The 27,148-nt window shown below is 34.8% G+C and overlaps 1 protein-coding gene across 2 annotated transcripts in view; it reads left to right on the top strand.

Moving 5' to 3' along the window:
- LOC110380682 (uncharacterized) overlaps positions 1-27,148 on the top strand; it is a 163,524-nt gene that overhangs the window by 126,545 nt on the left and 9,831 nt on the right. For both annotated transcript variants that reach the window (XM_064041068.1, XM_064041067.1), the window contains exons 26-27: positions 906-1,000; positions 3,838-3,913. In XM_064041068.1, the coding sequence (XP_063897138.1) occupies positions 906-1,000; positions 3,838-3,913 (171 nt within the window). The remainder of the gene's footprint in view (positions 1-905; positions 1,001-3,837; positions 3,914-27,148) is intronic.

Below are 27,148 nucleotides of genomic sequence, written 5' to 3'. Positions count from 1 at the left end.
TGGCCTTATGAAGCATTTATATCCTGACAGTGTTTTTCCACCAGCGTATTTTTCGGTTTTTCCGAGTGACATCTCTGTGTTCGTACGAGTAGTGCAATGAAAAAATTGATAATCAAAACCCGTCAGTGTGTAAACGATGTTAAAGACTTGAATGAATCATTGATTAAACATTTGATAAACAAACTACTTATTCACCTATAACCGGATGTCAAACAGTAATTAGCATGTAATATAAATATTCAAAGTAAACGTATTTATTTAATGCCTACTCAAATAAAATTTGCAATGTAAACAAAGTTAGTAAATGTATGACTATTCAAATGTACGAGGTTTACATAAAGATTACTTATATTAATTTATCACGCGATATACAAATTAGTATCATGTATCTGATCACGTGATGATCAGGGACCAGGAAATTTCAGAGTTCAGGGGTCCCAATGTGTACAAAATACATTTGTTCATGTCAAACATTATTTTTAATTATCGTAGGGCATTATAAAATTTCCACTCGTTGTTAGTGACTTGCTGGTTTCGAACAAGATAGAAAGTTGTTGTCAACCTGCAATTACGGCGTTTCATGCCTTTCCAATTTTTTTTTGTGGGAAACAATCCTATGACTCCTCCCGGTATGGGTGTAGGATAGTTAGTCTCTTACTGTCTTAAGCCCGCCATGTTTCTTCTAGATCCCAGTATCTAAAAAGGCCCACAGTAACTCTTTCCAGCAATTTCAAAACCTCGGCAACCACATTTTTATCCATTGTTGTATAATATTGATACATACCTACCTAATCATGTCACTAATCTTCATCGTCTTCTAATACCTGTTACAAGTAGAGATCTTTCTCTTACCATTAAGTTTTAGCTGAAATAGTTTACCATGACTGATCACCAACTTCTTCCAGGTGAACGGCATAGTACTCCACGGAAGGTGTCACCTCAACGCGTCTGCCATCATCAAGGGGCTGGTGGGACCTGTCTTCAAGATCATATTGCTGAGGTAAGCATCCAGCTCGTGTTAAAGGGTTCTAGACTTTAAGTGTTAGGATAACAGTCTAAAATTGATTGATGAGGTAAGGCATCCAGCTTGTGTTGAAGAGTTCTAGTCTTTATGTGGTAGGATTAGAGTCTAAAATGGAATGGTGAGGTAAGGCATCCAGCCGGTTTAAAAGGGTAAGTGCTTTAAGTGGTAGGATTATAGTTGAAAATTGAATGGATTTATATTGTTAACCATCATAAGAACAATCCTTGTAGACTTCTTCCCAGTCAATTTTTATATTTTCTTTTGCTTTGTGGCAATACATAGTTTATTATGTAAATGATACCAGTCCAAAAAAATGATTGACATTATAACCTCTTTTTTAATAGATTTTGAATAATTTGAACGAATGAGAATTAGTAGGTATTTGTTTTTATGATTCATATATTATCATAATACGTATTAGTAATTCGACGTAATGGACATACATATATAACTAATGATTAGATACACTTATGAGTGCACTGTTTCATTTATGAAACAAAAATAATTATTATCTCATCATCGTCGTATTTTTTGGAATAGGTCAAACTCAAAATAAGGAAAATCAAAACCGACTTTCTACAAATATCAATTACGAAACAAGTTTTAGCTCGTTTCGTCTTAGTAATAGTTTTTATTTGCATTTACAAACATTCAAACTAATAATGAAATCTGGACATCTTTTACACATGGTCGGTTATCCTCACGGTGAGCTATTTATTAACATGTGTAACTTGTGTAACACAACTGATACATACAGATATGTATTTTTATATAAATATATTGGAAATACATATAAATTTTTTTTGAAAATAGGTTCTATAATTTCAAATCTTTACTCAATAAGATGATGATGATGATGATGATGATGTCCTCCTAGCCGAGTATCGGCTACGGCGGCTGTTCTCATGTAAGGAGATTAGCCAACTACGCAAGACATATTATAGTGCACGAGCATTTGCGCAGACACAGGTGCACTCACTATTCCTTCACTCTCATAGCCCGATGGGACGGTAATCCGACACCACCGGAGAGAGATCAGGCGCAGGACCGACATTTACGTGCTCTCCGATGCACGGGTGTATCAATCACCAGCTTCCAGGCTCCGGGCTGCTTTGTGAAAGTCTTCTAAAACCCACAAAGCGATTTCGGCCCGACTCGGGAATCGAACCCGAGACCTCGTGTTCAGCAGCCGCAGTCGCGGCACCTAGACCAACAAGGCATATACTCAATAAGACGACATATACAGCAGTCAATACATTATCAGGAGATATAAGACGATGTTACATACAGACATACAAACCACCATAGTATAGTAGTGTGGGCCACATTAAACTGACAAATACGATGTTGTAGACTGGATGTGACTTGCGAACAGCGTAGAGCGTACTTTTACAATATTTGGTGCAGCTTGCTGTCAAATTATTATTGCTGTTAATGTTGATTTAACTTTACAATATAGACAGTGTGTATTGAAAGTGAGACTGGGCTTTAAATATTCACAAATTGATGTAATGTGCCATGTCTGAGACAAATACCACTATGAAGAATATAATTAAAAATACACAATTTATGGTGGCTATAGATTGAGATCATTTGAGAGTATTGCGCTAAACGAATTGATATGATAATATAGGTACTATGTTTTTATCATTTACTTATTTCAAATCCAAACAAATAATTTAGTTCTATTTTTGATGAATAGGTAAAGTAAAATAATATCGTCCCTTATTTGTCATATCCAGCACCTCTACATCACATGTCAACAAAGCGATTGGTATTCATTAGCGCGCCCAATAGGGGCTACTACCCCGAGTGTTGCCACTTGATAGCTCTATTTATCTTCATCCCTTAGCTGTACGGGGCATATGTGCCTGGTTTTATGACTGTAGGCTTCCATCAAACTTATGGCTGTCTAATTAAATAAATAGAAGTAAAGAAAGTTAACTGGTATAGTTAAGGTGATTTATTTTTGGACCAATACTTTGAATTTACATGGAATAAAGTTTAAAAAACAATGGTGGACTCAATATGTCACTAACTGTTTTCCAAGGTTCTATTAGTTTTCTGAGAGAATAACACCCTGCACTTGAGTAAAAAGTATCTAGCCTATGTCTTTCTTGTCTTATTCATATTATTCCTTGACTACATTTTATTTGCATTATATAATGTTGAAGAGGCTTAAAGAAAGTTATAATATTATGGACCCTGTTATGGCACAGTCTTAGAATGTAAACTATTGTGTACAACATAAAAATTACTTAAAAAAAACTAGGTGCAACGCAAATAATGATAGCTACTGAATATACTCTCTTTTTGCTGCAAAAACTTACTTGAAATTATTATATCGGTATAATGTTAGGTGCAATCACACTGGCAAGTTCATTGACCTCACGTATTCAGAAGCAAAAACGATTTGTAACAAGTCAGTCAAAAGTAATAACTCTCATAATAATGGAGTTATGCTTTAAATCGGTTACTATAATTTACTGGCTGTCATTACTTATGCGTGACTGTTGAATACTGACTGTCGGTCGAATCGATCGAAAATTAATATTTGGGACTTGTGTTTTGCTCAAATAAAGTTCCCTTTGAATATATATTTTTGACAACCTTTCCAGTTTATTTAATACCTTTTCCGTCAGCGGTTTTCATCCGCTTCTTCGGGGAATTATTTCGTTCACCTAGCTTAACAGTAGGCTACTTTACTTATTCGTTATTCTGATTTACACACAGACTATATATAATATAATGTAATGTAATATTATATAATTAGTATTAATGTAATTTTCTTACAATTAATATTTGAATTTCAGGCGAAAATCAGCGTTAGAAGATGTAGCAGTGAAACCGCTCACTCCTGCGCAGTTCCCAGTCGCCCTAGAAGAAGAGGTAAGTTCGCTTTATAATATTTCCAATTCAAAAATAATTAATTCAAACTTGGACTGCAACACAACACTTTTTGAACGTCAAGCACGCTCACTCTTCACCACTTCCTATATGTTTTTGCTGGGAAGTGGAAGAAGAAGTGGCGCAACAAACTTCCCAACAACACATGTCTGTCTGTAGGTCTGTAGATCCTTTCAATTTTAGTTTGCTAATTTATACAGTAAATTATCTTTATCTTATCTTTATAGATCAATATTGACATCAATATTGACGTCAATTATTGCAATAAAATGCAGAAAGTTGTAAAATTATTCAAGATTCAGACGATTAATGTTACTATATTTAGTAACTATTAAGTAATCTGTGCTATGACTACTATTTTTCAATGTTTTTTTCACGAAAGCTGGTTAGCTGCTCCTGTGTGTAAATTTATACATGAACATTGTATTTTATCTTTGTGTGCAAAAGGTAGAGTGCACCCAATACAATCTGTATTGTCTATGTACAAAATTACGAACACTCAAGTATGGCGGGTAACGCTTCCGTGAGATAAAATATCTGAACCAAGTCTACCAAAGTTATTAAGACTCCTGCCTAACCCTTTCTCAACAATATAGAAAGATTAAAAGTTGAGTTTAAAGAAAAATAAGTTTATATACATGAAGCCAAAAATAATATTATTACTACAAATGTGAAGTTATTTATAAACTAACAAATAATGGGATGCTGCAAACATTAGATTGCAATGTTAATAAGCACAAATGGTTTTCCTCTCTTTGTCAATATATTGAACATACTCATATTTATTTATTGTAACAATGTAAAGGACTCACACATAAACAATTAAGATTAGAATAAGGTATTAGCTCATATAAACTTTAATCTAGTAAGACAGGTTTTTAGAATATTACTAAAATTCTAGCTTTTATATCAGATTTAACGATCTGGTACCTAAACGACCACTTTGATATAAGTCATTAGGAATGATCGAATTGCTTTATTTGAGAAAAAACTAACACATATTCAATTTGCCTAAATTTGCATGCAGTACGTTTTACTTAAAAATGAAATACTTACCTAGTCAATTTATATAGGATTTGCGGATTTTAGATCGAATAACGAACAAATGGAAGGGATCTACTAACTTTATGTAAATTGATTTATACCCACATACTATACAGTTTTTATCGAAATCATGTTTAGAGTGATTTTTCAACAGCTTATTATGTCCGAATTTTGCCATGAAAGACTATATCCTGTTATGGTGAGGCCATCTTTGTCTTCATTCTTAGTAGTCTAGGTTAGAGCTCCATAAGTATTTTATGAATCTTTGCCCCTCAAATGGTGAAAACTCATAAAATCCTTAAAGAGTGGGCGCCAACTAAACTTGCTATTATTTTCCATATAATGCTGTTGATGATGAGATAATAGGGTTTTATTATTTTGTCAACAGATGCGTCTTAGTCTTTTCTATTTCGAATATATTCTTTACCTTATGTAAAGACCTAAGTATTTGGGTACATAATATATAATGTTCGTTATAACAATTTTTTGGGGTAGCCTATGGAATGCTCAGAAAGTTACATTATATGTATATTGTTATGTAATTGATCTGTCACAGACGTTAAACTCCCAACTGAAATTTGCCTATATAAAAGAAGTCATACGTTTGAAAACATGATCGATTTTATGCACTTGCCAGATCATTGACAAGAAGTGTAATGGCAGGGGCAAGATTTAATTAATCATCGAGATATCTTGCAGCCTTTGATTGTTATGTATGGTACTTCACTGGAAATTCTGACTATTTTGCTTGACTCGGCGCCCACGGCCAGTAAGCCGATAGTCTCGGCACAATATAGAGTGGTAAACAAACAGCCGATGCTATCATAATTCTCAGTTTTCTCCTCCGAGAGCCAGGCCACGTGTAACTAGCACGTGTTATCTCAAACCTATGCACTTCAATAATAACAACAAACTCATTAAAACATACCTCTTTCGTTCCAAACCACATTTGCAATTGAAAAATTCCCAATTATTTATGAACAACATTTACATATTTTATTAAACCAGTCTTTAATATATGAGAAACAATTCTCAAACTTTATATTATAATATGTGTTATGAGTCTGACCTTGTTGGGTATGTTCCGTCTCTCTCACACTCGCTACATACATGCCCCGGAGATTTTCGACGCGTTTTCCTAAGTGCCTCTCACGGACAAATTTAAACTCTAATATATTGCGTATAAAATTTATTATCGATTGCCTGTTATATTTTTCAGTGTTTATCTTTTGTTGCGATTCGAGAATGACGCAAGTACAATTCTGTAGCGGAAGCAATTTGAACTTTATAGTCTTAGAAATATGATTGATATTCGAATGAATTGTTTAGTGGAGTTACGGTATTTTTCAGTGGGTGTATACGAAACGTATTATCTGGCATTTTAGCAGTGTCATATTGAAAACAGTGTTAGTATTTAGTACGATTTCGGAGCGAAGTATCGCGTGGCGTACTTAACTCAATAACTTAGTGAACTATACTTAGTTATAACTTATAGTGATATAACTTAGTGATAGTGTTGTGATATGCTAATTAAAACAACCAGTGATATAAAAACTAGTTAAATATAAATAATAACAGGTAATTTGCAAACCGGAGGATTGTGCTCGTATGTAATCAATATATAAATAAATACTAGGTAGATAGGTTTATTTTAGATTTATTTTCAGTATTATCCTGGATGATAAGTCTAACTTTAAACTGCGCCATTTTCAATTATGGTATTTTTGTAGAGAAATATGTTACTGAAACTTATTTACTTATATCAGTTTATCTTCTATATTTATGTATTTACAGTTAATATATACTCTAACTTGATAGATAACTTAGAATAATAAAATACCAAGAAAATATATGTATTATGTAGGCTTGTTTTTCTTCTTTACACCATGGAGTATGCGCTCGCGCCGGTTTTATCAAACTCATTAAATATTACAAAGTAATGTGTGTATGTAGTTAAGGTTTATGTAGGTACATGAGCAAAGTCACGATGTAGCACTAATTAGTAAAAAAATCTTGGCTTTTGGCTTCATATAGGTGATTTGAAAGAACTGTTTTAGTGATAAGTAGATCCAAAGTGGCCCATTACGTTTAAGAGAAATACAGGTGAACAGATACACCTACACTACCCATTATTTAAGACTTAAACTCCTGTTAGACTTTGATCATATTAACAAATCAGGACTAATATTTAAACTAATATTTTAATGTTGTTTGTCACACATTAACCATTAAAACTCTGAGCCGATTGAGATAAAACTTAAAGACTTAATAGGACATTGGATCATCCAGGCTTCTTATTAACCAGATTCATAAAAGAATTCCCTCAAAATGCTGACAAAACCACACAAAAACAATTAGCAAAAGCACAAATCGATCCATCTCGATCTTATAAATCGCCTCGATTCGTATATTTTTAGGAAGTGTTCAAGAATCCAGTTTGTGAACCTAAAAACCAGAAAAGGAGACACGGTTGTAAAATGCAAATTAATGAACAGTAAGATTTCTCGTACAGGTAACATAAAAAACCTGACTAAGTAGGTATGTAGTTGTTTATAGCATTCTAGCTTCTGTTAGTGGCCTCACCCGCGTCCCGTGGGAACTAGTCTGTGTACCGAGGTAAAGAGTAGTCTATAGCCTATCTCGATAAATAGGTTATATAACAATGAAATAATATGTCAAATCGGCCCAGTAGTTCCTGAGATTTGCTCGTTCATGAACAAACATACTCTTCAGCTTTTGACTTATAGTATTAGATTCTTATATTCTTATGTAAGAATTTATTGCATTCGCATACGCAAAATAGACATCATCTTTGGGAGGTTCTATTCCTTAAAGTTTCTTAACAATTTTTCTCAATAGACATACTTCTTGATACATTAGTAACAATCAAAATGATTAAAGTTTACAATGTAATAGTGGAAGTAGGTATTATATTTTTTATCTGACTGTATTAAACTTAATGCTTAAATAATGACGTTGTCCAAAATAAGTCGTAAATTCACATCGACACCGCAAATTAAGCATGACCATAATGAATGCCTTTTGATATAATACGTACCTATGCATCAAAAAGTTGTTCAGTTAATCCACTAATAGACCTGTCAGTCTAGTTTTTTAAGATCTTTAGAACTTAATAAGTTATAAATCTAAAACTGAATCTATACTCACGAGTATATTCTGAAACTTGAACAGTTTGTTTGTTGGAACGCTTTAATCTCCGGAACTGCTGGTTCGGTTTTGCAAGATTATTTTAATGTTAAATCCCGGATGCTGGATAGCTACACAATATATAAAATGACTTTAAATAAACTCCCTTTCGTCTAAAAGCCAATTTTTTTCTATCTTCACTCCTCTCTAAAAGCATATGAAAAGTTCCTCACTTACAATGATTCATATCTATCTATTATACGAGATATCCATTAATATATTCATCACCTCTGAGCAAAAACACCTGAATAATGGGGATAACCTGAAACAACACCATCACTGAGGTCAAGCTATTCTTAGCCGTGAATCACATCGCCATATGATTAGTTATTTTGTAACTATGGTGATTTTCTGTCACATCTGTAGACGTTTACTTTAATATTAATAATGTTATTAATAATAAAGCGAGGAACGGGTTTTCCTAATTCCTTCTTTGTTTAATAATTTCAAAGGTTAGTCTGTTATATATTTAATGTTTGTTTGATTTGAGGTGGTTTCATTTGTCACATAAAGATGATTTGATATTGGAGACTTTCCGTCGTACCACAAACACTTTTAAACGTCTGTTGAACACTTGTCTTACAAATTATGACTTTGAAATAAGGTCCGTTTTAAAGCCACACTTTTTTTAAGACAAGTGTTTAAAGTTTTTATGGTAAGGCTGTTCAAGTTTACTTACTTAGCCTATGTAGTGACACGGCTGGGTAAAGGCCTCCCCCATACTCTTCCCTCTTTTTATAACAGAAGTGTGCCGTTACCAATCAGTTATATCTACCTTTGAAAAATATATTCCTTCGGGGTGCCTTGCCAATTTTATTGGAATAACAAAAAGCAACTGAAAATAACTTGTCATTTTATAATTACATAATAGTAGACCTTATCAAATGATGCAACTCCTTCCTATTTACGTGAATTTATAGGCAGGAAAGAGAATTTTAGTTTCAGGATAAAGGACGACGGGCGTTTTGGTACCCTGTCCAACAGTGTTGATTCTAGTACCATTGCGTAGGTCTTGGCAAGGCAAAAAATGTTTACTATGACGACTAGTCCCAAATCCTTGTCCATTTCGCGTGACATCGACTAATAGACTGTGTAATGTTCAAAAATCATCGATGTAGATGTAGTTCTGAAATCCAACTGTATTGAATAAAAACTGGTATAGTAACAAAAAAACAGGAATTTGGCCTTCTTAGAATGTTTGTCTGCTGACTGCTTTAAAAAAAGACCTAGCAAACCTTTGCAGTTCACGCAGAACTAGCTTATGTATTTGATGAAAGTCTTTCAGTATCTACAATCAAAAAGTTGAAAAGTCAGGAGACGATGTTTACATAGTACATACTACGACTCAATCTTGCTCCTCAAGAGGTACTGAGATAATGATGAATTTCTTCTTAAAAAAAGATTAATAGAAATGTTTTGAACTTTTGTCAAATCAGATGACGATTGTGTTTCCGTAGTATGACTCCATAGACTATTACAACCTTCAGATTATAACAGAGTGTATCTCAAACAATGTAAGATGTCTATTAACTGAGTTTAAAATTGTTACACTGACAACATATGCCTCTTAATGAATTTGCATATATGGATGACATACTTGTTGCTATGTCGATTCAATTTTTATCATTACTCGGATCGGACAGCTAATTGAGGCAAGCCCCATAGTTTTTATTATTCTTCACGTAAATACCTTTCTAATGATATATCATACGTTACTGTTGGAGCGGGTACCAAATCCCATACAAAGTGCCCATTGTCCTTTGCGAAAATACTTTATTTAACATTAGAATATCAAAATCAATGAATTTCCATACAGCCTATGTTCATACTTCCCAATCGATACAGCAGTTACATAATATTTGTAATAATATCATTCGATTCGTATCGATTACAAACATATCGATTTCCACCGTGGGACTGTAAACTATCTAAAGTTTATTAAACCAAAGTGGTATTAACTCAGGTATCGGTTATGTATCAAAAAAGAAAATAAAATATAAAACTACATGAATGTAGGTACCTATAATATTGAGAAAAAACCTCTATTTAGTGTGACCTGCCCCGGGTCGCCCATATACATTTGTTGTATATTTTTTTATACTTTAACCGCACCATAAATCACTCTAGTGTAAATAATAAAAAACTCAACTGACTTTATCAATATTGAGCAAAAAACTTAAATCTCACGGTTCATATGATACCATGCTATAAAGCATGTAGATAGATCTACAGACGGATAGACAGACAGAGAGACAGATAGACAAATAGGGATATCTTAGTAATATAGTACCATTTTACCTTTTGAATACTTGGGTACGGTACTCCAAATAGACAACAGTTACCAAAGCCTAGTTTCGTTTTCAGTTAAACCGTTACCAGACTTGGTTACGGTAAACCGTTGTTGCTCATCTTCACAGATAAAAACAAGATTTATTATTACCTTAACTTGCTTAAAAAACTTGTAAATGACGTCAGACAACAGTACAATCTTTAATAGCTTGACTTTAAATTTTTATAAGATTAAAAAATAGACAAATTTGCGTTTCTAGAATACAAACAATTACCACGCCAAATTCAATGACAATTGGTTCAGTCATTTTCACGAGTAAGTGTAACAAACAAACAAACTCTAGACTATGAATTTCTATAAAGGTAGAGCAAATACCTATAAAAGTGCTCACAAAATCACACGTAAATGCATATAAAAGTAACTTATCGTACTCGAACTCAATGTAGTTTTCTATCAGTGAATTTTATTGGGAATCAGTCCAGTAGTTTCAGATACTATCACCTACGTAACAAACTAATTGATATACCTCTAAATAACAAGCCATGGTAAAAACCTGAATACACACTGTATCAGGACTGGATGGTGTAAAAGGACTTGAGTGGGAAAGTCCTGGGTTATTTTGGTATCAATCGGTTATTGATAATGTCTGTGTAATAATAATGTAAGTAATGCCTTTAACGTTGTTTTTTTTTCATTTGAGTAAGATTTTGGTCTAACTATGTAGAATACACTACTGGCGATGGTCTTATTCTATAAAGATTCGACCGGGATGTTCACTTGCATTTAAATAAAAACGCATATTTTTTTCAAAGATAGGTATGTATGCTAATTGTTTCATATACCATGTTTAATGAAAATGTTAGGTTATGTTAAATACATCAAAGTATATGTTACCTACGGCAGAGATTACTTTGTCTGCTATTGCTAAAACAATTAGTACCTAACAAAAATGATGGGAATTTTCGTGTCTCAGACCAAACATACAAATGGCTTTGATATCTGTTTGTTTGTGTTTACTAAACACGATAACCGCTTAGCAACAGGTGCTATGCAATGTTGCCATCTGATTACATAGGAAATATCTAGGTCACTTCGCCCATTGGTTGACGTAAAAGGCGAAAAAAGTGAAAAATAAAAAAGTCAAGTGCGAAACGGACTCGCGCACAAAGTGATGTACGATTAACAAAATGGACAAAAAATCACGTTTCTTAGAACCGCCTAAAATATACAGCGACAACAATCATCAGTTAAAGTTTCAAATGTCTAATTATTACGGCTCATCAGATGTCGTATAAGTAGAAGGACATTAGACATGGACGGATAGCAAATTCTTAGTAGCATGGTCCCGGTTTTCCCTTTGGACATGAAATCCTAAAACGGTTTTTGAGATTTGGTTCGATTCAGGCAAAACCACAGTTAAAAATCAGTCTAAAAAAACCACTAAATAACACAAAACAATAACACCTACACTTAACGCTGAATATAATTAGCTCAGTGGATTATGTCCGTTCGTGTGTCCTCTATCGCGTGCCTTATCAGCCGCGTGGGCGACCTAATCGCATCCTTTGTGGCCTGAGATAAATGTGTTTTGTTCAGTGCTTTTAGCTTTTAATGCCCGAATATAGATAGATATAATTTATTTGGTACCTACATCTATATTAAATTTTTTAACGTTAAAATTAACTAAAACACTTATTTTACTAAACAACCTTAGGATGAATTGAGACGAGAAGGAAAATAATATAGCTTAGGAATTTTAAATAATTATTTTGCGTTTATATTGGTATGTATTAGCTTATACCAGCGGTTTCACTCGTATCCCGTAGAATCTACGCTTCCGCATAAAAAGTAGCTCATAGCGTTTCTCGATAATGGGATAATTTTAACACTGAAATTATTTTTCAAATTGAACCAGTACTTCATGAGGTTAGCGCGTTCAAAAAAGTTTACAAAAAAATCTCTAGCTTTATAATATTAGTATAAATATGGAATAGATAATTCTATTTATAGTATTTTGCTACTATATCACAGCAGTTCTACAAATCACGTGAGAAAAATATTGCTGTTCAAACAATATTTGGCCTCGCTAACTCACAGCTTCAGACTTTGTTCAGTAAATTGTAATACAACTCGTCGTCTCCCGGACTTGTTTGCTAACAAATAACTACAAAAAACATATGTACCTTAACACTGCCGTGCTACCGAAAAAGGGCACAACTAACATTTTTTGTCAAAATGAGTTATATATATATTCGGAATCAGGAAAAAAAGGCCTATCTGCCTGATTTTTTGTGGATTTTTAGCTGCAAAATAAACAGAGATAGCATAAGCTTAAAGGGCACAACTACATCACCTTTTAAGTTTTATTACAATATTATTACAATAAAAAGGCATATTGTATGATGTGACTTTTATTTTACCTTTTTACTATCGATATATTTTAATGGAACGAACATTTTGGCAATTAATGTAGAAAGAAAAGTCACAACTGGCAGTTATGCTCTTTCTATTTACCCCTACGCTAATAAATTTATGTTATATAAAAAAGGGACATCGGCGTTATGAATTAATTCTAATATTTTCTGTACCTATATATTCATTTTAAAAAATTACCTTTTCATCGTAAAATTTTAAATTTTTACTAAAAATTTAACATTGAAAAGGCATTTTGGTTATATGTGCCTTTTCAACATAATATTGCTCCTTTCTTGTTATTTTTTATGTTAAGTTAAAAAGAATTATGCTAATTATTAAATATATCCATTTAAAATAAAATATAATATTGCTATCGTTGTGTACATACCAAAAAAACACATTTATTTTACATTTTCACAATTTCGAAAAACACATTTTAAACGCGTTTTTTTTTACAAAATTCAAAAAATATTTTAAACTCGATTTTCTCAACATTTGTAAAATGTTAGTTGTGCCTTTCTTAATTACGACGGCAGACAATAATAAGTAGGTAGCAAAAGCATTTAGCAAAAATATTATGTTGTTTTTTATTTAATAACTTTAATTAATTGGGAAGGTCTGTAGAAACCCAAAAATATTTCCTTATTGATCTAGGTACACAATAAAACTGAAAACCTCAAGGCTACTTAACATAACATTATATACGAGCACAATCATTCTTAATTAAAAACAATCTTCGTCTTATTTTAGTGACAATATTCTACAACAAATAGTGAATTATTATTATTTAAGACTTTGTGAAAGTCAAAAGGATTGACCAATATCAAAAAGTGTGACCCCAAATTAATAGAGTGACATTACCGAAGTCACGCCAAAGTCCAAAAGTGTAATACTGACAAATTCAAAGTGTGACATTGTCAAAGTTGAACGTGTGACATTGTCAAAGTCCAAAGTGTGACATTACCAAAGTCCAAAGTGAGACATTGTCAAAGTTGAAAGTGTGACACCGTTAAAGTCGAAAGTGTGACTTTGTCAAAGTTGAAAGTTTGACACTGTCAAAGTCGAAAGTGTGACAATACCGTCTGACAAAAGGTGATGGTGTAACAAAGTGATGACTGTAATGACTGAGGTGCGCTCCAGGCGCCCCCTGTCGGAACAATGTATACCTTCGACGTTTCTCAGGACAATATGGCGGCGAACACTATCCTTCAAGAAGAGGAAGGTGAGTTTTGAGCACGGATTAAAGAAAGATAAGCGGAGATGCCGTAATGTCTATCGCCTTAATCTAGATCGTATATTCGTACAGTGGGCATGACAAAAAAGACCAGTTACGAGTGAACTAACGAGGCGTTTGGGTTTTTCAAGAGATCTATCAACGATTTTTGGTATTACAAAAAAGTGTTTGGGTCCAAAGAATTAATATAAGGGCGAAGACAGTAATGTTCCCCGTCCCCCGCACTTTGGCGCGCTACTTTCTTAGGCGATTTTCTGTTATGGCACCTCCGCTAGTAATTTTTTTTGTCCATGGTTTTGACAAACTTGTTTTATGTAACACGATATTTAGATGACATTTAGGTTTTGATATAGAATATTAAAACATTAAAATACTAAATGATGATTGGTTTTCCTTAATAGCGTTGGTTTTTGAGGAAAACCGTTTTATATAATAATTTACAATATAGTGTAATAGAGTAGGTATTCGCCAAATTATGTAAACAGAATATCGAATAGCTAAAATTGACCTCGATAAAATATACATCATACCTAAATGACAAGAATTTAGCCAGCGGGACTTCATCACCAAAAGACTACTGGCAAAAGGTGGATGTGTCATGCTGAGTATAATGAGATGATAATAAAGGCAGTCAATATTTAATGTTTAAATTGATTGTTAATTTTAAAGTAAACTTAAGTAGCTCTTTGTCAGCAAAAGTGCTTGGAAAATTGGACTAGGAATAGACTCAAAATATTAAATAATTGATAGTGCCACTCCACCTTTCAGAGTTAAAAAAACCGAAAAAAATGCCGGATATATTAAATGTTTTGTTTTTTGAAAGAAATGTTTCAATAAACTGCCCACTCTCAGCAACAGACAATTCTAATACTAAACAAACAAGCTCTTTAGTTAACAATATTGCTAAACATTCCTATCTCTGTATTATGCATATTTATTCACCAGATAAAAGGCTTCTATTATCAGAGTATCACTAAGTAAAGTTTACCCCTATTTACTCGGCGTGACGTACATACATACATATATACTTACGCATCTCGTGTATATAGATGTTATGTACCGTTATGTACTTCACGTGCACTAAGCATGCACTTTTAAAACGACTTCAAAAAAATTAGGTTCTCAGTTTGACCTTTATGTATGTATGTTTGTGGGCAAATATCTCATTTGGCTGAACCGATTTTGAGTATAATATTTGTCAGAAAAAAATGATTGGAAAATGTGTTAGGAATAATATTGAAGTTGGTTTATGCTATTAAGTATTAGGTATACTAGCTCCTAGCTAAAGGAAATATTGTTAAATTGGTATTTTTTTTTTCCAAAAACATCTTAATTTGGTATTTCCAGGTCATTGTTCGGTTACTCTCCTTGTAAGGTTTACAAAAAAATTATGTTAATTATATGTTTTCACAGACAGGATGATAAATTAAGGGTCCATGACCGCAAGAGTTAAGTTTTGTCCTACAAAAGGAAATAACTAAGTAACCTTTTTTCGAAACAGAGGTAAATTGCCTATACCTATCTACATACCAACCTACTAATCAATAGCTTTAGCTCAATTTGGATTGTATAACATTCTCAGGACTAGATAGAAAACTGTATGAAATATGTAAATTTTATTTTCTTTTAAAAAGAGTGTCCGTCCATGGAGTTTCTTGCCGGTTCTTCTCCATGAGACCAACTCTTTGGAACCGTGCACCTAACTTTGACGTTTCGAAAGAGCTTTCATAGGCCTATTTGAAATAAAAAAAATGAGTTTGAGTTTGAATAATAAATACGTAGAAATAACACGATTGTATTTTCTAAAAAAATATTTCCTAAAAAACTCAAAACGTCTAAACCAATTTTGCTGATCATTGTGAGTCAGGGATGGTTTAGAAACAAGAGATGGTCATATCATTTGCCTTTTTATCCTATTTTTATCCGTATGCTAGCTTTAGCTTCTACTACTCTTTTTATTGATTAGATGGACAGATCCATGTAAAACAACTATTAAACTGCAACCAGCTAGACTGGAAGCTGATTGCAACACAGAACAAAAAAGTCTAGGCAGATGACCAGTTCTTAGGTATTATATTTCAAGTTAATACTAAAGTTTTTTATTGTTATTTTATGTTTGCAAAAGTCAAATAACCTGTTAGAGTGATTATGTCAGCTGTTTTTAGTTTTGAATAATAATTTGCATAATATTTTTCTATCTGTTTTCCTACTACATATTTAGACTTATGTAATTTCTATCAGAGCGGTTCTTGAGGCATCGTTCAGACCAAACGTATTGTCGGCCGCTGACTGTGAGCGCGCGTTACGCAGTTTATTGCTTTTCCATATATATTGAAATTTTCGTTCACACCGAACCGACTATACGCTGTTACGTCGTCTGTTGTAGCTGACTCTCAGTGGCCGATTATTTTACTACGCGACTATGCACGGCGGACGCGGATTGGCTACGCGGACGCAGTTGCCGAATAGCGCCGCTCCGCCGCGTACGCACCGCCGCGCCTCGGTTCAGCACGTCGATAATTAGTGTCCCTTTTATATAAACTTAAACGTATTAAAGAGAGTAACTCATCGAATGTTTTACTGTCATACGAAAATATTTCTTGAACTTATTTGGATAAAGTCTATATTCGAAATATAAAGTATGAAATTGACCAAGAAAACATCTCTTCAAATTTAAGGGATGTACCCACAATCTCTTCTTTTTATTATTTTCGTCTTCCTCTAGAGCTTCGCAAATGGCAACTATCTGAATGCGCATCATTTAATTGAAATATCAGTAAAACGTCTGATTTGAAAAAAATAAATTACGCTAGTTTTATCGTTTATAAAATACTACGAGCAACTTCAAATACTGAGCCCTTTTATGTGTAGAATAGTCAGCCGCTCAGCGTACGCATCTAGTGTGAACCTACAAGAGCCTACCTATTCTTTTGTTCACACATGTAGCGCATCATACGCTATAGCCTATTGTCGGCTTGGTGAGTACGTGTACTGCAAATTGAGTCGACGTTCACACTGGGGCAGACAGTGAGTATACTCACAGTCAGCGGCGGACAATACGTTTGGTGTGAACAATCCCTTAGAGGTGGTTGATGAAGACCAGATTTTTTTTCCTTTTTTCTATACCCCACTTGGTTAGATGTTTCGAGGTCAAAAATCGTGGTAGGATTAATTACACCAATACATATTGAAAAAAATATATAATGTATTTTTCAAATGTATGCAGTTATGCACTAGGCTTATAACCTCCTAGCAAGGTTTGAAAAAAAAATACTTCCTAAAATGTGAAACATCTTTCGGAATTTGCAAGTTGTAGGTATATCATATATGATGGTATTACAAATATCACTATCTGGTGCGATAGTGATTTTTTCCGCAGTGAGATAATACTGAAGTATATTTATCTGTCAGATACTTATGTCATTCACCAACCAGTTCTTGAATTTAGGTACAAATTAAAATATTCATGAATGTATTTTTTCCACTTATTTTTAATTTTTGAGGAAAACAAAAATATTTAATGTCTGTTTTATTATACCTATGCATGCAAAACATAGTCGCTTTTTTATTACTTTGATTCTCACTTTAAAAACCAGCTATAAATCATTTGATCTACTGGTTTTAACAAAAATAAAGTAAAATCACCTTTTTGAATAAATTCAATAATAAAATTAATCTTGTTGGCCGCACGAATGTAGTTTTAAAATAGTCTCTTAATTAATGATGCAACTTTATCAGTGATATCAGTGGATAGAGTGCACTTGCTGTATATTTACTAAAGCGAGTGCATAATTATGTATCTTCATCTAGTACAACTTATATTTTAATGCATATAGGCACGCGTTTGACTACTACGATATCTCAGTCAAAGTCAAATGTATTTATTTCAAATAAGCCTTTGAGGTTCCAAAAAGTTGGTCTCATGGAGAAGAGTTGACTTTTCAAGAAAGTAATGTCACAAGGCCCTTATGGTAAGCGACGACGTAATAGAGCTGGCCCAGAAGTATCCTCTCCACTCTTGACTTCCAGGTTGTAGGTAGTTATCAGAAAACACAGACTCAAGCAGGGAGTTTCACTTCATAGCTGTATATAGTAATTAATATGATAACAAGGCTAATAATTAATATACCGATTCGGTACAATGTTTGAGACTCTACTTACTTAAAAACACCTTTTGTAAATACATTCTGACAATTAATAAAATTTTCAATCTTTCTGTGATAAAGTAAAAATCAAGATGCTCACATAATTTTAAATCTCAACCTTCAAATATCGTGATGTTACAATTCATAAAAGCATAACTGTTTGGTTGTGAACACATGTACCACAAACACAGACGTGAACACAAAAACAAAGCATTACCGAGCCGGGAATATAACCCGGAACTCAGAGAGTCACTGCACAGGTATATTGCAGAAGGCTTACTTCAATATTAGTACCGAAGTTTTCATCTAATGAAAGAAGTTTTCATTGCATAAATCAGATAGATTTTTTCCAATTTCGAATTTATTTGCGTAGTTAATAAATCGAAATCAGATAGATTATGGAATGTTTTTTCTGCATAAGTATGTCCTGACTTATTGTCCATATCGGATATACCAGTCTCATCTCGGTCTTTACCCAACAGTCAAACAGCAAATAATAAATAATGGGCTAATAATTAAAATCAAAAAGGGATGACCAAGCCTTCAAGTTGAACTCTGAAACACCTATAAAAAAGTATTATAAGAAACTCCTCAAAAACCCTAAAAAGAATTTTGACCCAATAATCGCTCAGAAGCTAATTTGTCTGTCATTGCGTATTGATTCAGAGTTATCAATCAATCTATCACTGCATATCGATTTAGTACAACCGAATGATACATAAAATATTAAATCAATTCGTTCTTAACGTGGTTTGTTATGTTATTGATTGCATCTGAGTCTGAAATGCATTTCCGAGGTGATGATATTTTTATTGCCAGTCTGTTTTAGAATATCTGTAATATTATGTAGTCTTGTACTACTGGTAAATCCTTACTAATATTATAAATCGGAAAGTGAGTTTGTTTGTTTGTTTGTTTGTTTGTTTGTTTGTTTGTTTGTTTGTTCCGCTTTCACGCCGTAACTACTGAACCGATTGCTTTGAAATTTTGCAGACGTAAAGTTAGAAGTCCGGATTAAATAATAGGGTACTTTTTATCCCAAAAAAAATAGATATTCCCGAGGGAAAACAAAAATATTGTTTGCTTGATGGATGGATTGTAGATGGCGCTGGGTGTTTTTAAAACGTGGTAACGATGTGTTTTTAAAATGAAGTGGAATGATAGCTTTTTAAAACGTGGTGACGTTGTTTTTTTTAAGATACGTAAGAAGTGCAATGATATCTCGCGCTTTAACCTGTAGCTCATTGTTCAATCGCGAGCTTCCCGATAGCTCGATAGATGGCGTTGTGCTTTTCTGTATCGCGGTGTTAAGGTTCGCCGTGAATTAGTCTTAAGGTGTTTTGAAATCAGTGGGGCCCAGTAGGGCCAGGGCCAGCCGGGGCTGCGGGTTGTTCGAATGAGATACCGCGGCCCTGGTATATAAAACGCCTAGGACGGAACACTACGATTTTTAACCCCCGACGCAAAAACGACGGGGTGTTATAAGTTTGACGTGTCTGTGTGTGTGTGTGTGTGTGTGTGTGTGTGTGTGTATGTGGCATCGTAGCTCCCAAACAGACGATCCGATTGTAATGCGGTTTTTTTTGTTTAAAAGGTATGTCAGTCGGGAGTGTTCTTAGCTATGTTTGGTGGAAATCGGTTCAGGTCTTCAAGGTCATCAGCTCGTTTGCTAGATGTGATAGGAATGTTACACGCTCAGTTTACTTGCAAGTATATGTGGGATCTGAAATTTGAAACACTAATGTCTTTTGGTACCACTGAGCTGGTCTGCTGTTAGGGCACGAAGGTAGGAGACGTAACCCTGAACTGCCTTTTAGTAAACCCATCGAGTTTGGGCTCGTTGAATTTGTCTTGACGAGTTCTCTTCATGTTTCTGATTGACGAGAACCTGATGCTGGAAATGGGATGTGGCGGATGAAACCCTGGAATGCCGGATGAAACGGATAAACCGATTTATATTTTTGCTGAAAATCTAGAATGTCCAAAGGTTAATCTTTATTGTTTCTCAATCTGTGCCATTCTCCCAGAGCCAGTTTGTCATGGGGATTGTTAAACAGCTTCCTTTGGCCGAGATCGCATATAGCAACCCCATCTTAAGATAAAATAAATTAAATGAAAGAAGGAAAAATTAAGGAGCTCCTTTAAAAAGCATGAAATAAACTTAAATTATAAATTTAAAAAAACCCCCGACCCAAAAAAAAGTACGCAATAATTATGACAAAATGTTAAAAATGCTAAATCCTATAAAAAGCAAAAAATAACTTTTAACACTACGTAAACTAAATTTTGACGTGTCGGGGGACCGCTTTTTACCTTCATAAATACTTACATAAATAAAAATGATACCTACCTCTTATTACAACATTCATTAAAAAAAAAAAAACACGTATCTAAAGTAATGAATTAGAGCGGTCCCCCGACACGACAAAATTTAGTTTACGTAGTGTTAAAAGTTATTTTTTGCTTTTTATAGGATTTAGCATTTTTAACATTTTGTCATAATTATTGCGTACTTTTTTTTGGGTCGGGGGTTTTTTTAAATTTATAATTTAAGTTTATAGTCAGTAAGAGTCTGACACTCCATCACCGCTGCTAACCCGCAGCGGGAGGGGTCATTTGATGATTTTACGTCGCTAAAAAAAAAAGGTGTTTTGAAATAAATATTTTTTTTTGTACTCGCTCTGGAAGCAGTGTTTAACACTCATCACAAGGGAAAACGTATAATATAGTGTATGATTCAGTTTTGGTTTAACAACTAATCGTATCCAGCGTTACATCGCGCTTCTGATTTTTCCGTGGGAATGAGAAGTTTTCTTATAGTTGTGATTTATACCGCAATATAACCGAATTCCACGCGGGCGAAGCCGCGGGCGGAAAGCTAGTGTTTACTATATAGTAAAGTTCATGACCTTAGCAATACAATTAAAATGCTATTGTATACTTCCACTAATTAATTAGTTAAATTGCTTATCAATTCGGGTGACAATGTCCAATATCGTGATGAAGAATTTATTTTCTCAAACAAGATTTTCTAACGAAGTCAGCCAAAAAAAATGTTTCTCAAATTATTTTAGGTAATTATGCGTCAATATTAGATTTTTTGTACGAAGTGGGTTTTCTGTATTGTACCTGTATTGCAATGAGTCATGGCACCCAGAGCGTTATGTAAACGTGTTAATAAAAACATTATTTATGCGTAATTTATGCTCCACCGACGAGATTTGCTCATTAGCTAGTGATATGTTTCACATCTGATATTTTGTGATTTTATTCATATTTACAAAGTAGCAGGACGACTAAACAACAGAAACATATAAAATTATAACTCACTAGCTTCTGCCCTCGGTTTCACCCGCGTCTTGTGGAAACTACTTCAACCACCTAGGTATAAAGTAGCCTATAGCCTTCATCGATAAATGGATTATTACAACACTGAATTTTTATTCCAATCGGACCGGTAGTTCGTGAGATTAGCGCGTTTAAGTAAACAAACAAACTCTTCAGCTTTACAATGTATAGATGATAAATATAGACAGTTATTTTTAGTCAAAAGGCTACCTTAACATTGTTAGGAAAAGGCTGAGCAGTTAACAATTCTACTGTTAGAACTAATTGTGATTAACGTAAACAAATAGCATTCTTCCGTAACTAATGCTTGTGAACTCGTGAAGGAAAATTTCATGGAAATACTATTTTATATACCTAGTTTTGTGTACTTACATAGCAGTTTTAGCTTCCTTGAACTAGAGATTGACTGAGTCGATATTATACTTTTAAAAATACTTTTAGGAACCTAAATATAATCGCTGACTTACGGTTAGTTGCATCATTTAACTGTAACGATAACTGAACAATTTTCAGTTGTCCGATTTAATCAATGGGCGTCAAATATACGGCTGATTATGATTTGATTTTTAGATAGTCAATGGTGCAACTCACTCTTAATAGGCATTATGTAGGTACAGAAAAGTTTTTGTAGAAATAGGTGATTTATTTTACTGTAACTCAATGTATTTATTTAGAACTTAAGCATCGAATGAGTATCCACGAGATCCAAGACACATTTTTGTACCAATTCACCGATAGCCACAACAAACACTTATATACAGGCTTACATATTGTACACTTACTTTACCTTATGTATACATAGTCCAAGTATATAATGTAAATAGTAATACAAGTTGGACAACTGTGTAAACAGTGGCACGTTCCATGCTTACTGGTGTAATGCGAATACCTTTGTCTGTGTGTTTGTTTACTACTAGAGTGAAACTACTGAACTGATTTATAATTGTGGAGATTTTACCCGAGGACGACATGTAATAGTGTTGCGACGGCGTTATGACTTGAACTTTTTTGGAAATCACTGCGATATTAAGCGTACTTACACATTTATAATATTTTAATTGAGACGTGCCGAGGAGAGAGCAAATTGGCCGCGGCCATCTTGACATTTCTGCCGAAAATTTTCTTGTCCAAACGAATCACGGCGTGTGCGTTGTCTATGCATAACTTCTGGTCTCAACATTGGCTCGCCCGACGGCGGCGTTCCGTCGCACGAACAATGATAATAAAGTTGACGATTGTTAGTGTGGTAACATACTCCCGGCCTTGAAAGCGTCAGGTTTCAAAGTTGAATGACGCCTCTCTCCTTGGCTTGATTTGTAGTATTAATTGTCGGTTAGAGGAAGCGGGCAGATCTTGGAAAATGCCCGCCTTACTACGCCGTCTTGTTTGCGTATATCGGCAACACGAGATATACCGTCCTTCCCAGGGTAGGTTTTCAGTATTCTTCCTAAGCTCCACTTCAACGGTGGCAGATTGTCATCCTTAAGAAGGACAAGCGTGTTCTCTTTTAGGTCATTTTTATGTTCCTGCCACTTGCTCCTGGTCTGCAGCTCTGACACATATTCTTTGGACCAACGCCTCCAAAAGTGCTGCCGTATTTGCTCAACCCTCTGATATCGGGTGAGTCGGTGTTCAGGAACATCGTGGACGTCGGCAGGCACAGGCGCAGTCAGTGGACGGCCAACCAAAAAATGAGCAGGAGTAAGGGGGAGAAGGTCAAGAGGATCGGTGGACATGGGAGTTAAAGGACGTGAGTTTAAAATAGCTTCAATTTGCGTTAAAACCGTAGTGTACTCTTCAAACGTGAGATGTGCATTGCCAACTACACGACGGAGGTGATGCTTACAACTCTTAACGCCAGCTTCCCATAAGCCTCCAAAGTGGCTAGCATAAAATGGAATCATTTTAAATTTAATAGTCTGCGAAGTTGCGTATTCTTTAATGTCATCAGAACAATCATTTAAGAATTTTGAAAATTCGTTCATTAAACCTACAAAGTTCTTGCCATTGTCAGAAAAGATCTCAATCGGCTTACCACGCCGCGAGATAAACCGCTTGAGAGCCAACATGTAACCATCGGATGAGAGATCGCTTACAAGTTCCAGATGGACAGCACGCGTAACGAAGCATATAAATAAACAAATGTAGGATTTTTGAACCCTTGCTCCTCTACCCTTACGGTTCAACGTGAACACCGGTCCCGCATAATCCACGCCGCACCGTATAAATGGATAACCAGGGTCGAGACGTTCTTGAGGCAAATTACCCATGATCGGAGTAACCGTGGTCGCGCGTAAACGTGCACACTTCACGCATTTGTGCACTACACATTTTGCGAGATTGCGACCGGCAATCGGCCACCAAGATTCCCTTATTGTAAATAACAATAGCTGAGGCGCAGCATGCATGGTACGGAGATGTTCATGCCGAAAGAGGAGCACGGTAAACCAATGTTTCGCAGATAATAAAATTGGATGTTTTTTGTTAAAATTAAAATTTTCAGAATTTTGTATTCGTCCACCTACTCTTATCAAATTGTTTTTGTCAAGAAATAAATTTAACTTAAGCAATTGCGCATTTTTCTTTATAACCCTTTTGTTACTAAGCGACTCGCAAACATCGGGAAAAGATTCTTGTTGACTCAATTTAGCCAAAGCAAGTTCTGCATATTCGAGCTCCGTGACGGTTAATAAGCCCGTTCGCCTATTATTTCTATTGCGCGTATTATAAATAAATCGAAATAAATAAGCAGCAGAACGCTTCAATCTTAAATATTGAGAAAACTTGGAAAATGGAAATAAACTGTCATCAATTGACTGATTAACTATGTGACAAAGAACATTAGACTTTAACTCGGGCAACTCTGAGTCGCAATTTACGTTATTATTACTTGATGTATTTTTTATTTCAAAGTCTATATTGTGTAAAAATTGTGGGCCGTCCCACCATAATGATGAAGAACTAAGTGTATCTAAGTATACTCCTCGCGACACTAAGTCCGCAGGATTATCCTTGCCAGATACATGTCTCCATGGGTGCTCCTTGGTTAGGTCATGGATCTCTGCCGTTCTATTCTGGACGTATGTTTTTAGTAAATTAGGAGGCATACCCAACCATCCTAGAACAACGGTGGAATCAGTCCAGAAAACGACATTATTGACTGTAGAACGTAGAGAGCCAATGACTTTGGAATATAATCGCGCTCCTAATAACGCGCCACACAACTCCAACCTAGGTATAGTTGTGGGTTTCGTAGGTGCGACCTTACCCTTAGCGCATAACAAGCGCACCGTAACGACAGATTCACTATTAATAGTGCGGACGTAAACACAGGCACCATACGCTACCTGCGAGGCGTCAGTAAATATATGTAGTTCAGTATGTATTGGGTCACAACACATAACATATCGCGGTATACGTAGATTGCCAAGCGAAGATAAGTTGCTAGTAAACCGGTTCCAGACATAAGCTACGTCACTAGGAACAGATTCGTCCCAATCTAGTTTTAATAACCAACATTTTTGTAACAATGTCTTGGCTATTGTTATGAACGGGCTTATTAACCCTAACGGATCAAAAATCTGGGCTGCGTGCGATAAAATAATGCGTTTACTAATAATAATTGAGTCTGATTTTATTTGCGAATAGTAGTTCAATTCGTCTGACGCATTATTCCAACCAATACCTAAAGTTTTGTTCTGAGTGTTATCGCCAGTTGCGAGTCGCTTAGTAACATTCTGCACATCATTAGGGTTCGCGCGGTCAAAGTTAAAAACCCATTTACGTAAAATAAAACATGCAGACTGTAACACGTGACTAGTGCCCTCGCAAATTGCGTTTAAATCATGGATATTGTTCGCTCCGCAAATTAAGTCATCTACGTAAAAGTTATTTTAATCGTCTCTGCAACATACGGAAGCTCGCAGTCTTCGGCTAATTGTTTTAAACATCGACAACTAAGAAATGGTGCCGACGCGGTGCCATAAGTTACGGTATTTAATTTATATATTTTAACGGTTCTGACGGATCGTCGCGCCACACGATAAGCTGCAAATCACGTTGATTATTATCTATTAAGACCTGGCGGTACATTTTTTCGACGTCTGCACAGGCCACGTATTTATTTTCGCGAAATTTAAGTAAAATTGAAATTAAATCACCTTGAATGGCGGAACCAACCATCTGTATTTGATTTAAAGAAATACCTGAACTCGATACCATTCCTGCATCAAAAACGACACGCAATTTAGTAGTAGTAGCGTTTTCACGAAACACTCCGTGGTGAGGTAAAAAATAATGCGGTGTACTATACGTTTGAACAAGACTCATGTGACCCAAGTCAATGTATTCGTGTATGAAATCACTATACATTTGTTTATACTTGGCATTACGTAGTAATTTCTTTTCTAACGAGTAAAACCGGTTTTCGGCCTGAGTACGAGTGTCGCCCAAGCAATCAGGCGAACGCTTGAATGGCACTCGCACACAGAAGCGCCCGTCAGCAAGTCGCTTTGTTGTTTTGGTAAAATGTTCTTCGCATGCGAGTTCCTCGTCGGTGCCGATATTATTATTATTATTCACGGTCACCTCCTCTATTTCCCAAAATTTACGTAAAGATTGATCTAATGAACAATCATCATCAGATATTGATGACTGTGTAAAATTACATGAAACATTTTTAATAGGTGTATTATTTAAACATTGAATTGAACCAGACACGACCCAACCTAACTTTGTATTTTGAAGGTAAGGGCCTTTTGTAAGTCGCATTTTACCTTCACAAATAACCTCCCAAAACAAATCCGCACCTATCAACATATCTATCTGTTGACTATCGTAAAACTTTGGATCAGCTAAAGTGATATTGTCCGGTATACTGAAATGATTTATATTCAAAGTTGTTGTAGGTAACTTTGATGATATTTGCGGGAGAATTAAACACTGAACACGCGAAGTGAAACTTCCATTTCGTGACCGAAACTCAATAGTACAGGATTGCGAACACTGTGTTATTAAGTTTCCGACACCATGTATATTTTGAGTGGACTGTATAATTTTAGGTTTTAATTTCTTTATGAAAAATTGCGAAACAAATGAACGTTCACTTCCGCTATCCAGTATAACGCGCGCTTTATGGTATTCACCCGATTGGCCACGTACATCAACAATGGCAGTTGATAATAAGACAACTTTAGTCACGTTGTTACAGCCCGCCTGAATATTGTGTACTTGTAACGAGTTACTATGTGTTATATTACTAGTGTCAAGTTCTGAATTGCTAACAGCTGATTGCTCACTAGATGTCATTGACCTTTTATCCTTACAGTTGGCAACCTCACAAATTAATGAATTGTGTTTTTTATCACACTTTCTACACGGACCAAAGACACAAGTACCTACAGAATGGCCGGAACGCATACAGTTTATACACAAATTCTTGTCTTTAATTATTTTTAATCTATCTTCCGCACTTAAATCAAGAAAACTTTGACAAGAATACAAAGGGTGTTTTTCATTACACATTAAACAATTTT

The sequence above is a fragment of the Helicoverpa armigera genome, chromosome 24 (genome assembly GCF_030705265.1).
Source record: "Helicoverpa armigera isolate CAAS_96S chromosome 24, ASM3070526v1, whole genome shotgun sequence".
Lineage (NCBI taxonomy): Eukaryota > Metazoa > Arthropoda > Insecta > Lepidoptera > Noctuidae > Helicoverpa > Helicoverpa armigera.
Note: the sequence above shows the minus strand (reverse complement) of the source record. Positions and strands in the feature narration are given on the sequence as shown.